This window comes from Panicum virgatum, chromosome 2K (assembly GCF_016808335.1).
Source record: "Panicum virgatum strain AP13 chromosome 2K, P.virgatum_v5, whole genome shotgun sequence".
Classification (NCBI taxonomy): Eukaryota; Viridiplantae; Streptophyta; class Magnoliopsida; order Poales; family Poaceae; genus Panicum; species Panicum virgatum.
In genome coordinates, this window is record NC_053137.1 from 46,197,752 (window position 1) to 46,212,897 (window position 15,146).

General features: G+C 44.3%; 2 protein-coding genes across 2 annotated transcripts; both read right to left on the reverse strand.

Moving 5' to 3' along the window:
• LOC120679587 (AT-rich interactive domain-containing protein 4-like) lies at positions 1-6,894 on the reverse strand. Its single transcript, XM_039961199.1, has 16 exons — positions 5,788-6,894; positions 5,445-5,701; positions 5,157-5,348; positions 4,624-4,677; positions 3,978-4,066; positions 3,653-3,905; positions 3,513-3,569; positions 2,883-2,914; positions 2,341-2,476; positions 2,094-2,264; positions 1,351-1,947; positions 1,116-1,253; positions 922-1,020; positions 677-777; positions 500-590; positions 1-405 (listed from the first exon to the last, which is right to left on the reverse strand). Exons 2-16 carry the CDS (start codon positions 5,607-5,609, stop codon positions 286-288), a joined length of 2,295 nt encoding a protein of 764 aa, XP_039817133.1. The 5' UTR covers positions 5,610-5,701; positions 5,788-6,894; the 3' UTR covers positions 1-285.
• A 1,949-nt stretch (positions 6,895-8,843) lies between these two features.
• LOC120679594 (E3 ubiquitin-protein ligase AIP2-like) lies at positions 8,844-12,218 on the reverse strand. The gene is made up of 5 exons (XM_039961206.1): positions 11,829-12,218; positions 10,342-10,555; positions 9,766-10,007; positions 9,351-9,560; positions 8,844-9,246 (listed from the first exon to the last, which is right to left on the reverse strand). Exons 1-5 carry the CDS (start codon positions 11,985-11,987, stop codon positions 9,097-9,099), a joined length of 975 nt encoding a protein of 324 aa, XP_039817140.1. The 5' UTR covers positions 11,988-12,218; the 3' UTR covers positions 8,844-9,096.
• Between the last annotated feature and the right edge of the window lie 2,928 nt (positions 12,219-15,146).

Sequence of the window (15,146 nt, forward strand, 5' to 3'; positions counted from 1 at the left end):
AAAACAAGTGCTGCATCAATATAAACACAGCAAGACTTGTATGAACAGAAGCTTACCACATCTAACCAACAGCTACTGTAGGAACTTGTCTGTTGTCAGTTGTTACATGCTATATAAACCACATAACCACTAAATTAATGGGATGATACAGATCAAATACTACATACCTTCAAGGCCCTCTCCCCTCTCTTTCCATCAGCCTATTCTCTGCTCTAATGATTCTTCTCCCCCCACACAACATGGGGCTAAAAAAAGAAAAGAAAACTAAGATGAAAATTAAACATTTCAGGATACAGATGCGGTATTAGCAAAACCATTAGCTACTTTTGGCAGCGGTGGCTTCTTGTAGTTTGCTAGACTACAATGGGGGCAGATGTATTCCAATCCATCTGTCTTCGCGTAATCCTGCCAACAAAAAAAAAGAAAGAAAAACCAGCTGGTGAAATAAAGCTAGTGACTTCAGGAAAGGGTAAGATGGTGAATTTCTTTAATTTTTTACCTTGAAAGTGCCTAGCCCTTGTCGTCTGTCACAACCAAAGTGGGCCCATTCACCACATAAACCACAGTTCACCCAATCACCAGGTGCGCTACTGGAATTACATAAAAGGAGGTCTTAGATTCAATCATGACAATACGAGTATTGAAGCAGACAGATTGAATGAATATGCCACCAAACCTGTGACAAAGTAAGCAGCATTCGCCATCCACATCATCATGCGCTAACTCATATTCCAACAAGTATGTCTCATAATGCCTTTTCAATGTGTTCCCTACACCCTAAATATATATATAGAAAAGTACAGTTATAATGCAGATTGACTAGATTCAATATAAGGTTGTCCCCAAGTCCTTCAGCAAGAAGCTAAAAGGCAGGATCAGAAGGTAAAGAAAGTATCAGAGAACTGAACAATAAATACATACAGTCATTCTATTTGTTGCAGTATGGTTGCGCATCTTTGAGAATACTTGACCCTTCCAGTTTATGCCATTGCCCACATAAAATCCACCTCTAGATACCACCTAGAAGAGAATCAAAATCTTTATCAGGAAACAAGCCGATAATACATGTTATTCTTTGACTTCTTAGTTCACAAAAAATAAGTGTGAATAATTACCTCTTTGTACAAGTTATAAAGATCAAGGCGTTTGGCATTAAGGATTGCCTCAGGAAATTCAGCAAGTCCTCCATGAGGTACAAGTCGATTGTGGCCCCGCTGAATTAAAAACTGCATAACATCTTTCAAGAAGTCCTCCTAAACAAGGTAAGGAGCAGATCATTCTTCTAGCCTAATTATGTAGTTGTGCAGAATTATATGATCACAATGACCCATGAAGGTTCCAGATGTATACCTCAGAACATACTTGGATGGGCAACCTATCACATCCATGTTTCTTCATTGGCAGAGGATTCAATTGAATGACTGATGGAGTATGAGATGGCCCTGATGTTGATTTTCTATGTGCAGTTGGGGCAGAAGATACTAAACTATGCTTCACAGGTGGCGCAACCGGCAAGCTTGGCCTAACCAGATTAGTATCATGAAGCGCAGTTTCAGGTAAACCCATGAAAGGATGCATTTGTTGCTTTCGAGAATGAGGAATAGGCCTCATAGTTGCAGGTTTCAATTTAGCCTTGAAGGATGGGAACGAGGAAGGCCCTTCCATCAGATTTTTCTTGTCTTCTAAAACTCCATTTCTGCCCACCAGATTTGGTTTTGATTCTGAAGTCGCTTTAGTTCTGTCCTTGGTAAGCGAGGCTGACCATCTTGGCAGATGAAAATATGGACCATTTTCATTAACCAAATCTTTGCGCTGACTTGTGCAAAAGAAAAGAAGGCGGTCTGCATCTCGCCTCTCAAATGAAGCAACAGGAGTACCATTAATAGAACCAATTCCAAGTGCTACCAAGCTTCTGTATGATACTTCTGGTGCTAGATGCTTCAGAACCTAAACATTCAAAGAAGAATATTAAGTTCAAGATGAACAAATACTCATTCAATCATACAAGTGAAAGAAAATATGATAAAAACACACAAACACATAATGAAATTCTAAGGAATGCATACTATACGCTACAAGTGTTGTAAACTAACCTGCGCTGCCCACTTAGGTAGTGTCATCCAAACTTCAAACGTAGAAGCCCCACAAGCCGTGGACATGGAAGTTAAAGGCTCACTCGATGATAACTTATCCTCATTATTTGAGAGGGCACGGACTAGCTGGCTCTTCTCAATTATTTCATTCTTGATGTGGCTCTCTAGAAGCTGCACAGACAGATGAGCACCGTATTACTTTCCAGTAGGATTAAAAAAACATATCCAAGGTCAGAGAAATATGTACCTGATCATCAAAACAAGTTTGTGCACTACCAGAAACGAGAAGTGACACATGGGAAGAACTGCAAGTACTGACATCACAGCGCATAGTAACCATCCCACGTGGTAAGGATGCAGCTTCAAGAGGTGGCGGAGAGGCACTGCCATACAGGAAAGCCAACAAATTAGCTTCTGCTAATGAAAACAATCTATGGCAAAGGCACATTGGCAGTTAACAACAGATTTAAGTTTCTTCAAGCAAAGAAATATCAATATTGAGGCAACTTTGACATGTGAAAGGTAGATAGCACATACGAAGGCTCATTTCTTAATACAATGGTTTTATCAATGAAGGCTCATTTGCTCATTTTTCCCATAGATGATGTTATGTTTCTAGACGTACCATCACCATTTTCTTCTAATGAATCGTAAAAGAATAATACGCATCTACAAATTGAGCATGAACTACCAACACAATTGTGCATGACAGCATGCCAACCAAATTTGGTTAAATAACTCACAGAGTCATCAATATAAGGATAAAGGAAATAGAACTATAACAGATACCTGATTCGGTTCTGCAGTTTGCTCCCACGAATCTGTGAAAAACAAAAGCCAATCATAACATGACCTCTTCAAGCGATGCAAGAATAAATCAGAAGTTCCATAGAGTTTTATATAAGAATTTCTTAACTACCAACGTGGAACATCTAATGTTTGCATGGTTGCTTTTTGTATCACATCCAAGAAATGCGGTCTGATTAATAAAAATAAACCAACTAATAGATGAAGAATGCATCTTGCAAATGGAGTACAGTAATTTCCTTGAAAAACAGCAGTCATACAGCTTATCTAGTAGTGCTTATATGTGATCTGCCTTTGTGTTGCACATCTAACTGGATTTTGTTCTAGGGTCCCTTACAGAAAACATGCATGCAAATTAGTGAATACAGGTCATGGGTATTGAAATAAAAGCATAACATTTTCCATATATCTGAATTACTACCACATACGCTAAAAAGCAATATTTTTTTATCATATCTATTGAGAAGTAATTTTCTAAAAGAAAAAAGTGTATGGACTATGGAGTGTATTTCAGCACAGCATTAAGACCGAGGAATCATCAGTCACTTCCAAGAAAAAACAATAAGAAGTTTCCACACAATAGGGATTGTAAGCTAGAATTATTGTCCATACTTCAATATTTAGAAGTGCATTCAGACCATCTTCTAAAGAGCCCAATAAACAAGGATCCTATTGGAGAGTAAAAAGAGAATCATTAGTTTGCATTCGAATAATATAAAGAATAATGTTTGGACATAAATATAAAAGCTTACCAAGGAGCATGGCACTCCACAGAGAAGTAATTTTATGTTTATTTCTTCATCATATATTTTTATAGCTGGGGTCACTTCAGAAGAACCTTCTTCATCAACCATCTCAGTCTCAGGTGGGCTTATATTTATTTTTGGAGCATCCCCCAGGAGACGAGGACCAAGTTTAACACTTTGCACGTGATTGTTTCTTACACAATGTAGACGGAAGGATGCATGAGCAAGCTGAAAAGCATCCCATGTATGGCTCACCGAACTGCATCCAAGCATGAGCAATTAGTTAACATTTCTACTGATGTAGATCTAATTGAAGGCGGAGGGAGAATACCTTTGAATCACTGACATCAATGCATGGCGAAAATGAGATGCAGCATAAGATGAGAATGAATTTCTCCAGTATATTACATATGGGATCCCCTGAAATAAAATAATATCAACATTTGCAAAGCTCCAAAAATAACAAAATTGGTTTTGCTTCAATCAACAAATTACGAACATGTGGCACCTAATGACTTGACAACTTGTTTAGATGTAAAGAAACATATGGAGGAAAAATGGCATGAATAGATTTGTAAACAATAAGCTAGGAGCAAAATGACATTGCTGTCGAACAAAACAAAACAAAACTAAAATCCATAAAAACATGATGCTATGGGAAGCGGGCAAATACCCACTCAAGTAATAGAAGGCAAAAAATTATATTTTGCACATTGATAGTGTCCAGCAGGACTTTTGAGTAGTAATTTTAGAGTAGTATATCTACAAACCATTGCAAAATTATAAGTATCAAAGTATTTTGAGACAAATCCACATACCATTTTCAAATGCTCAATCTCAATACACACAAAGTAATTGATGATAAATAAATTGATAGATTGACTGCATGCAACCCAAAACATAACTCTTTTGCAAATGGAGGGAGTAATGTTATAGTTGTTCAAGAGAGGTGATTATTGTACAGGGAAACTGTCTACCTTTGAATGAACTGCTTGTGCAAGTTTTTCACCAATAGGAACTTCCAGATATACCTGTGTTGGGAGTATGGTATCAGCAGCCATTAAAATCTAAAGAGTTGGGTCCATGTGGCAACATAAATAATATAACAGAACATCACAAAGGTTCCGTACAATCCATGTTCCATATGCATTTATGTGAAGCGCATAAAGCAAACATGTATTTCCATTATCTAGATGAAACATTTTATTGTATGGTGCGTGGAACGGTCAGAAATTATTATTTTTGCATGGGAACTGGATTAAGCACCAGAGTACCAAGCTTACTCAAGTAGTTGCGACATGGGTATTGTAAGACAAGACAATCAGCCTGCTAGTTCAATAGGCAATTGTTGTGAAATGCAATAATGAAACAAACATACTGGCATAGTCGCTGTTATCGCATCATGGCATTTGTCGTTCAATTAACAGCCAAATGCGCTACAAGCTGCCATCATCATTTGACTATTAAGTAATAACATTGCACACAAACTTGAGAAAAGCCCAGAGCTTACTATCGTGGGGAATGGTGGGCTAATGAGAGTGCTAAATGCCTGCGGGTCAGAGACATCGGCATCCCCCCACACAAGTGAGCCAATCTCCTTCTCATCCTCAAGCTGCTGCCCCTGGATGTACAAGAAGTTGGGCTGCACCACTCGCTGCGCCTCGAGGAACTGCTCAGGTGTAGGATTGAACAACGTGTGCACCTGCATTCGAAAGCCCCTTCATTCAGCTCACACAAAGAGAGGGGGAGCAGAAAATTTACCATCACCACACTCAAGAGAGAACACTCCCCAACTGACCTCCAATCTGCCGGCCGAGCTAAGCTCAGGGAACGGGTAAGACGGCCGCAGCCGCTTCACCTCCGGCCCGGACCTCGCTGCCGCCACACGCTTCTCGGCGTGCTTCCCGCACAGCACGGCGAGGAGCACGCAGTTGCTCCGCGAGAAGCTCTGGATTTGAGACATGGCTGGCTGGTCGGAGCCTCCCCGACGGCGGCCAGACACGAGAAACCCCTCCCCTCCAAACCTGCCTCACGCCTTCATGGAACAAACAAGCCCTGCGACACAGAAACTGGATCAGGAATCCCCCAAAATCCAACCAAATCCGCAGCGGAACCCCACGAATCAGAGCGGGCAACCTTACCAAGGCGCGATTTTGCGGCGGAATCGGCGGCGGCGCAGCTCGAATCGACGCCCGGGCGCGGCGCGGCCGGCAAGCGGCGGATTCGATCCGGGGGCGAAGGGGGGGAATAGTTGGAAGAGTAAAGTGCGCGAGAACGCCCGGCGCCTCGGGCAGCCCTAGAAGATTTGCGGAAATAGCTCACACCAACGCGAAAGCAAATCCCACTGCGGAGGCAATAAAAAAGAAGAGGCGTAGATGTGGTGGTGGTGGTGGCGAATCGGGCCACGCCCCCATCCCGATCGAGCCAAACACACAGCAGAAGCAACCAACCAACCACACGAAGCGCAATCCAGCCGAGGGCGAGAGAAGATCTCTCCCCAAGAACCCGAAGAAAATAGCCGCGGATCAGGCAGGCGGGGCTCCTCCTCCCATCACCACGAGGAGAGCGGCGACCAACCAACTGACAAGAAACAATCCCGCATCGCCGAGAGGCGCAAACTTTGGAACAGTCTGGGCGCGCCCAGGCCCCAGGGAGGGGGCGTCAAGATTGGATTTTCGACGGGCGTGGGGAGGGCGGCCCGGAGATTCTCGCGGACTTTTCCTCCTCGGATTTTTGCCCCGCGCCTGCTCACCCGCTCGCAATCACACGCATCGCCTGCTGCATCCTTTCCCCCTGATCGCCTAGTAACGCGCCGTCGATGATGAGTTGATGTGTGCCTGCTCCCCGCTGGTGCTGGCGCGTTGTTTTCCTGGCGCTTTTTCGTTTTCTCCTTTTTCCTCTTCCGCTTCATTACTGCTCCCAGGGGCGGCGGGCCGCAGGAAAAACACGGATTAAAAGATTAGGAATTTCGGGAGCGGGATTGGGTTGGGTTGGGGGGGAAATAATCTCTTTCTGGAAGAATTGTTTTTGCCGGGATCGGAATATGGGGATGCTGCCGCTGCTTTTGGGCCTGCATGGCATTTGGTGGCGGGTGTTCGGTGCAGATCGATTCGGTGTGGCCTGCGGTGTGGCGGAGGGTTGATCGGGATCTTGGCTTGGGCGCTCGAGTGCGTCGGAATTCGGGACCGCGCACGGGGTTTGTTGGTTTGCTCGCTCGCTCGCGGCAGCTTGGTGTTCGTGGAGTCGTGGGAGCGAAGGGCCCGTTTGATCCGTTTCGGCGTGTTCTCCCAGCGGTGGAGCGACGCAGGGCTCACGCGCCGTCACCGTCAGCGTTACGGGTGGGCGCCCATGTCCCTGGCTGGTGGGCCCTGTTCTGGGTGAACGGTGGTAGCGACGTTTAGCGCCGTCGTCTGGCGTCTGCGTGAGATGGGGGCCCATGCCGGTTGGTCGAGCCACACTATTTTATGGCGGTGAACAAAGTTAATGCCACGCTAACCATCTTATGTTATCCAATTTCTTTGTTGCCTGCGGTGAGGGTAATTTTTTGTAGCATAAGAATCACCGCTTCAATTTGGTTTTTTATCTTATAAAGGTAAAAAAAACTATATACTGTTCGAGTGCTCTCATACTCCTACATGATCATCATCGTGAAGCTAGTGGAGTCAGCCTTAGAGCCACGTTACATAGGAGAACAATAGCAAATAGTAACTACATACTCTCTCCGTACACAAAAGAATGCAATTCTCGCTTTTCAATAAATCATATAGTTTAAACTTTAACTAAAGTTACATAAAAACTTAATAAAACTTATGATACAAAATAAGCATCATTAGATTAGTTATAGAATATATTTTAATAATAAATTTATATGGAGACATAAACGATAATACTATTTACTGTAAATTTTGTCAAACTTGAACATTTGACTGACACGGATCCTATAATTTTATTCTTTTATGGACGGAGTGAGTAGCTCTAAATGGAACTTTATTCAAACCTTTATGTTGAACTATAAGTTTAAACAGAAACCTTTTCTGTCAACTCAAAACTTTTGGATTGTTTTTGAACTTCTCATCTTAGAATTTCCTGACTTAATTCATAATTTTTCTCCATGTGAAACTTTTCATTTTTCACCTGTCAAAGAAAAAAGGAGAACTTTTTGAGAATAATTCAAATGGCAGAGAAACTCATTCACGATAGTATCCAAGTGAGCCTTCCATGGAGCAAGGAGAGTGGGGACTGGTTGTCACAAAAGTTGTGCTCGACATAGTTTTGTAGCATGGATTGCATCCTTCACAGAGGTTAGTTATGCAACATTCTCACTTTATGGCCTTCATAGATAGTTGTACTCTATCGTTTAGTATTTTATTTTTTAAAGATATAGCTGCATCTATCATACTCCCTCCGTTCCAAATCATAGGTCGTTTGACTTTTAAATCACAAGTTTGGACACTCGTCTTATTCAAAAAAATTGTAAAAATATAGTAAAATTTAAGTTACTATTGAAGAACTTGTATTAATAAAGCAAACAACAACAAAAAGTGATATTTTGCATAACTTTTTGAGTAAAACGAGTGGTCAAACTTGAAATTAAAAAAGTCAAATGATCTATAATTTGAAACAGAGGGAGTATTAAGTTACGTTAACGCCGGGAGAAAAAACATAGCATGAATATATACAATGCATATTGGCCTGACACAACTACACTGTTCATTATTACATCGGTGCTATCTCGTTTGCCCCTCCTAGTACCGATAGATATGCACGCTCATTAAACAAGAAATACGTATTGCACCGCAAACTTCTTTGTCAGCGCACTGGTACAGGATAACTAGCCATTTGCATCTACTCCTTTGGTCCTAAAATTTAAACATTTTTTTATTTTTCATTATTTAAGTCAAACTAACCTATTTTTGCCTATTTAAGCAATTTTTATTTGCTTTATCTAAGTCGAACTAACCTACTTTTACCAATTTGGCAAATTCGTAGAAAGAATTTTTCATGAAATTTAAGAAAAAATTCCTAGTTCTAAATGGAATAAAGAATGGTCGACGTAGATAAGTACAACATATCTATATATACGCATACACTGTCAATGTGCTTGAAGTCTGTGGGCGAGGATCTGTGGGCTGTGGCTCATATTTGAGTCCAAATTCAAACAAGATCGAGAGTTCTAAAGCAATCTCTCCCCCAATCGTTGCCTTAAAGCTTCATCAGCGACCTGGCAGCCATGCCGGATCAGATAGGCGCTGCGAGTTCCGATCAAACAGCGCTCTGCCGGGCCACAGGTGAGAAAACAATACATCATCCATCACGAACGGCATTGTCCAGCCTGACCAGCCAGTAACAGAACATGACAAATTTGTGGAGAACGACAGGCGCTATTAACTTAAGTTACAATGAGGCATCAAGAAATCACAAAGCTCAGTCACATTCTGCTACTGCTGAGTTCAGATATACATGAATTCCCCACCCCTAACGGCATTTGCCGCTCCCCTCCTGTCTTCCTCCTCTTCCTTTTCGCGCTCCTTCCTGCTCTCATACACATGATCATCCGTCCTCAGCTCGTGGCGGCAGATCGGGCATGAGTTGTTCTCGTCCTAAAAGAAAACAAAAGATCATGAGCGATTAGCTACACTGACTTGCAATAATAATGCTACTCTCCTCCAGATCTAATTATTCGAAGGGTCTAGGAGAAGATTACCAGCCATGGCTTCAGGCACGGAGGATGGAAAAGATGCTTGCACGGTAGCTCCTGCATCTTGTCATCCACAACCAAGTTTTCACGACAAACAGCACACTCCGTCTCAATGCCCAATCTGGCAATGACTTCCTCGGTAACTGTTAGGACAGGTAAATTGGCAACAACTTCCTTTGAAGCTGGGGGTGCCCTGGGTGGATGCTCAATGATTCCCTGGCAACAGAAAAGTGATGCTCCAGGTCAATATTCATACATCTTAGTACAGTTTCAGCTAACTAAAGCAGACTTTGATCATGACAGTAGAAAGTTGTCTCACAGCTGGAACACAAGCTAGAGCTACACCACAATAAACTGTAAGGACAACATGAGCGAGCATATACCAAAGAAGTGGATTCTCATGATCAGTATTTATGCCTACCTGCAGTGATTCTTCCAAGGCAGTTTCTAGATCCCTGTTTCCTGATATGCTTTCTAAGAAGTTCATTATAGCAGGTGTCACATCCTCAGCTCTAGACTCTATCCTATTGCTGTTCCCATCTTGACCCCCAGAGGATTCAATTAGTATGCTCAATTCCCGTGCTAAGTTATCAGCAACAAGCCATGCTGGAGGTGGAGGCTCCTGTCCCACAGTAAGGTGTCCTTCAAAAAGAAATCTGGTGTCTGCGAAAAGTATCATCTTATTAGCAAACAAATATTTATAAGGGTCAAGATTCTTTTAGGAGAAACGGTTATATAAGTGCATTGCAAAAATATGCAAACTCTTTTTTGTATTTACATACTCAACTCGATAACCCAATAAATGCCATCTAACCAAATGGTGGGCATATGAAGCTTAAGTTCTCATACCACTACCACCAGCCCAGTCATATCATAAAGAACTCGGTGTGTATTTGTCAACACTTTTGGACGTTGCATTAGAAGAATTTTTGTATTTTAGATGTTTAGACCATGTTTATTAATCTAAATGTATTTTAGATTTTTGTATGGTATATACCTGCTTCTCTGTTGCTTGGTATGGAATCCTCATTTTCTTTTTCATCAAGATGCTCCCGGGCCCTCGAAATGCAGCTCTTCAAGTGCTCCTTCTCAGCAGGATTAGTTACCAGCTTCTCAGTTCCCATGAAGAGGTTCAGACCAGCACGCCAGAATCCAGGAGCAGTATATCTAGTCTGAAGCACCGTTGCAACACGGCAAACTGTGGAATACATCTGCAAAAAGTAAAAAACGACCAAAATAAACACAAAGACATTGGCACTTGTAACAGTCAAGGGTGAGCAAAATGGATATTAAAGGTTGTAGCAGTCCAAATGAGTAATGATTTAGAATTGATTAAACATAGTTTTGTAGTTGTACTATAGGATGCACAAGCGACTACAACTAAAACAATTGGCAAGTGTATACTTTTGCCTTCTTTTTTAGCGCAATGAAATACACTTCTGACAAATTAGTTTTGTGATAACATAGATTGAAAGGCCTGCCCAGATTGATGCTTTTCATATTTTTCAGCTGTGTGGTAAATGTCTCCTTGATATATGTAGGTGCCATGTTGTAGCATATACATTTCTTTCATGTACTCACTCCGTATATGGCCACATATACTATTAGTTTCTGCAGATAAGCTTGCTCCACTAGACAGCAACAGCAATACAATGTCTCCTATTATCTTCAGAGTTGGTAATCTTAGCTCATCAAATAATTGTGTTTTATGTTTCTATATGTCAAACATGGAGATACAAAATTACTCTAAATGCCATGCAACTTTTATTACCACTAACATGATGATCACATCTTTCTTAGAGCATTCCTTAAGTGAAGATCAAAATTTTCAACAGATACCACATGTTACTCTGAAATTCAGCCATGTTACTACAAGTTTAAGATCAGATCATCAGAATTTTAACCAAAACCATACTAAAACAGTGACTCGAGCCATCCTTAATTTCAAAAGGAGTTGCTTGTTGCATTATGTGCAAACAAACAAACAAAAAAAAACTGTTACAGTACGTCAAGACACAGTAAGATCACTCTCCACCATTGAGAAGGATTCACCAGCCCTCCAGTGCTGGAATTAGCTGCAGTGCAGTCAGATAGCGAGCTGGTTGACACTCTTAACCATATCTTGAAGAAATTTAACACATTCACCATCTATTGAACTATTGAAGTTCATCTACTGTCAAACAAATTAAATAGCGTTGCTCTAAAATCCAGTCATGTTACTAGTCAGGAAAACTAATACCACCCACCATCTATTGAAGAACACTGAAATTTACAACGTCCCTGGTTGACACTCTTCTTAACCAAATTCGTACAGCTTAATAATTGCTAAACGGAAACCCCATGGCTAAATTCAGCAGTTGCAATAAAACATATCCAACTTGAATTCTACTGACCAAATTGTACGTGTATTCCCCCATCTAGCTACTCAGCAGGAGCACTTGTCGCAGAGAGGCAGGTCAGGTCGCCAGGTCGGGTCGGCCTTACCGATTTGCGGAGTGCGGGTGAGGCGCCGGCGTAGCGGTCCCGTACCACGGCGTCGAGGTCGGCGACTGCCTCCTCGAACTGCTGCTTCTTCCCGAGCCTCTGCCGCAGCGCCTGGAGGCGCGCCTCCACCGCCGCCTCGCCCATCGCGGTCGCCGACATCACGGCGGCAGGCTCTGGACTCCTGGGCCTGGGGGGGACCCTGATTTCGATCGATGGGAATTGGGGATTCCGAGATTCGTCGCCTTGGTCGGTGCGGGAGGGAAGGGTTGCGTGCGTCGCCTCGCCTCGCCGGAGGAGGTATAAATGGAGGCGGGCGGTGGCGGGCGCTGGCTTGGAGGAGAGGAAAGAAACACCCGCGGCCGCGGGACGGCGCGGTCGGCGTGCGTCTGGTGCTGATGGCCTGGGGAGCCTTGCCGTTAAACTTGAGACGGCTACGTGACGGCCGGATGGGAACCTGCACTGCACTGCACGAGCCAACATTTGGTTGGGTCATTGGGTGGGCGGAACCGCGGAAGCTGGGCTCGGACGCGGCCGCTACCGAATCCATTCACGACGCTCGCGGCCGAGCAACAGCAAGTTAGTTAGTGGGCCACCCTTTGCGCGTGGCCGCGTGGGCCGCAAGATTCAGACCCAACGCACCGACAACAGGCTGCATCGCGTGGGCCGCGCCGCCGCCGCGCGGCACAAAACATCAGACGCTCGTTGGCCGCAGACTTGAGCCCAACCCGCCCCGCGGATCGGATCGGCAGCCTCCACCGCGTGGAGACCGACCGGCGCGGACAAGACGTGTGCGAAAACGAGCCACAGAGAGTCAGAGACCCCCAAGCGGGAAGCTGCGGCACGTTTGGTAGTTGACACCATGTCCATGTATCATCAAACTTGGATCTGCCAAAGCGCCGGTCCCCGGGCGGCCTGGCCATATCCTATCCCTACGCTACGCGCCCAACATTATTTCGCCAGTCCGATGGGAGATCGCAACAGCGTGTGAGCGAGTCGACCGTATGCGTGGTCTCGTGATTCCGATGCAGACAAAGGCATGGTACCTGCCGCGGCAACACGAGGTCCGTTCAGTTTGTAGCCCATTTGAGAATTCGGACGTGCAGTAGGAAGAAGAACCATGGCTGGATTCTTCCCGGCCGGAGGATTATATAGCACGTAGAGCTACTCTCTCTCTCTCTTTTTCCATCGAGCAGTAGACATGCGTAGAGCCGGTTCACGATGATATATATTTGGTTTGTTTAATTTATGTCGACCAGTATATATGATGAAAAACGTAAAAAATGGTGTCAGGTCAATCATATATATTCGTATCACAGTAATACAGTTTATTTGTCCTCTATCGCCAAATCAGAGCAGACTCGCTGCTTCTGCACTTTATAGTTTTGTACTACTCGCGCACCACATTCCATCATCAGGGGGATCAGCTTCGTTTTTATTTATCTCATCTAGATCTAGGACTTGTTTTTATTTATTCCATCACCACATGTATCCATTTTGCAGGGAAACTTTATTAATCCCCCAGCATTTCTGCTTGATGCGGCCGGGAATATTATTGTACGTTCAGTCAACTCAACACTGCGCCGGGAGCATCTCGCTCGGTTCAATGCAGACATGCATGTATGTGCATGATTGACGTCTGATGATCACATAAACAAGTACAGACTCAAAATTTTGTGTGGCGCTCCCAGCTGCCGTATGCCACGCCGTGCCAAAACAGGGCCGGGGTGACGCCGACGCGCGGGCGCGGGCGCGGACACGGAGATCGTGCTGCGTGTGCACCGAAGTTGGCCACTGGCGTTTCCTACCTTGCAGAATTTTAATTTGGTGACCGCTCTGGCGATGATGCATGATTTGTATGTTTGGCCGCTTATTTATGTGGCCCAACAAACCTCAGAGATGGGCGGGGCGAGAAGGCGACTGTTGTGTGCGCAACTGAACCCGTGCATGCAAGTGTTGCGGAGTTTAGAAGCCCAGGTCAAGTGCACGTATAGGTGTAGCTAGTACTCCCATGATAGTTGCTACGCTACTGTAATCGAAGTCAATTGCTTGGAGGGAGTGCATATCCTCTTCTCTGTTTATTTTTTGTTTTTGTTTTTGTTTTGGGCGATAAATCAAAGGATCAGAGTGTTATCGTCCTTTTGTCTAATGGGAACGAAGAAAAGGATTATATTAGAGAGCTCCACAGTTTGAAGCTTAAAAAATACATACATGCATGTAGTGGTTGAAAACTCCTGCTTGTGCAATGAACTTGGGCACCTGACCAGAGATGCTTGTCTCTGATACGTTTAGATTATTATAACGTCGTTCTTACAGTCCGGAAGACGACAGAGCCTTTGCTGTTGGATACAATCAGAACCCTTGCTTTCCAGAAGCACCGTCGATTTTGACAGGTATACAGTACACATATATAGCCCGATGGTCGATCTAGATGAGCGGAACAGAAAGTACTTAGTATGTATACTAATAACGGTAGGAACTGCTTCTTAGGATGAGCGAACCACGTAGTAGGTCTCTCCATTTCGTCTTGCTTTTACCGTCTCGTGGCTTTGCGGCGGTGTTTAATTACTGCAGTGGAAACCAAGAATGCTAACGTAGGGAAAGGTTGATAAGAGCTACTAGGAAAAATGGTTTACGTGCGTGCTCCGAATTCAGGACAGGCCCGGGTCGAGAATCGAAGAAGGCTGTCACGTCAGGATGGACCGGTCGAGCATCATATCACGAGGCGATGGCGATCGAGATCCATCTGCCGCCGGGCGCTCGATCGGCGCCACCGGCGGCAGTTACCAGCACGTCAAATCTTCATCGATCGCGAGCATCCCAAACCCGCAAACCCCAAACCACGCCTCTGGAGAGCCCAGCCAGGCCGCAGTGGTCTCGAGACGACGATCCGCTGCCCGTGGGTTTAATTTCGCTGTCAGTTCGTTGCCGCGCGCGCCGTCATCTTGCCCGCCCGGGTTTGCTCGAAAACGGGCAAGAGATATCATGGGTCCGCCAGCCAAGCGTCGTAGTCTCGCGTCTGGCGTGCCACTGCAAGCCAAGCCAGAAGAGAGAGAGCCCTCGTCACAAGGATCGGAACAGCGTTTCCGTTTCGGACTGAAAGCATCTTTAATTTCTACCGAAAGTTGAGCATCTTTTTACGAGGTTTTTTTTCTTCCCATCGCGGGTTAACGTCCCGATGCGCTACGATGATGCCATCAGCTGGTACTTTGTGGAACGTTTTGTATCACGAGCTGAGGAACGTCTCCAGAAAATGCTCTAATACCCTGCTGCTTTTCATTACCGGAACGTTACGTTTTACTGCATCAAATGCAAGTAGCG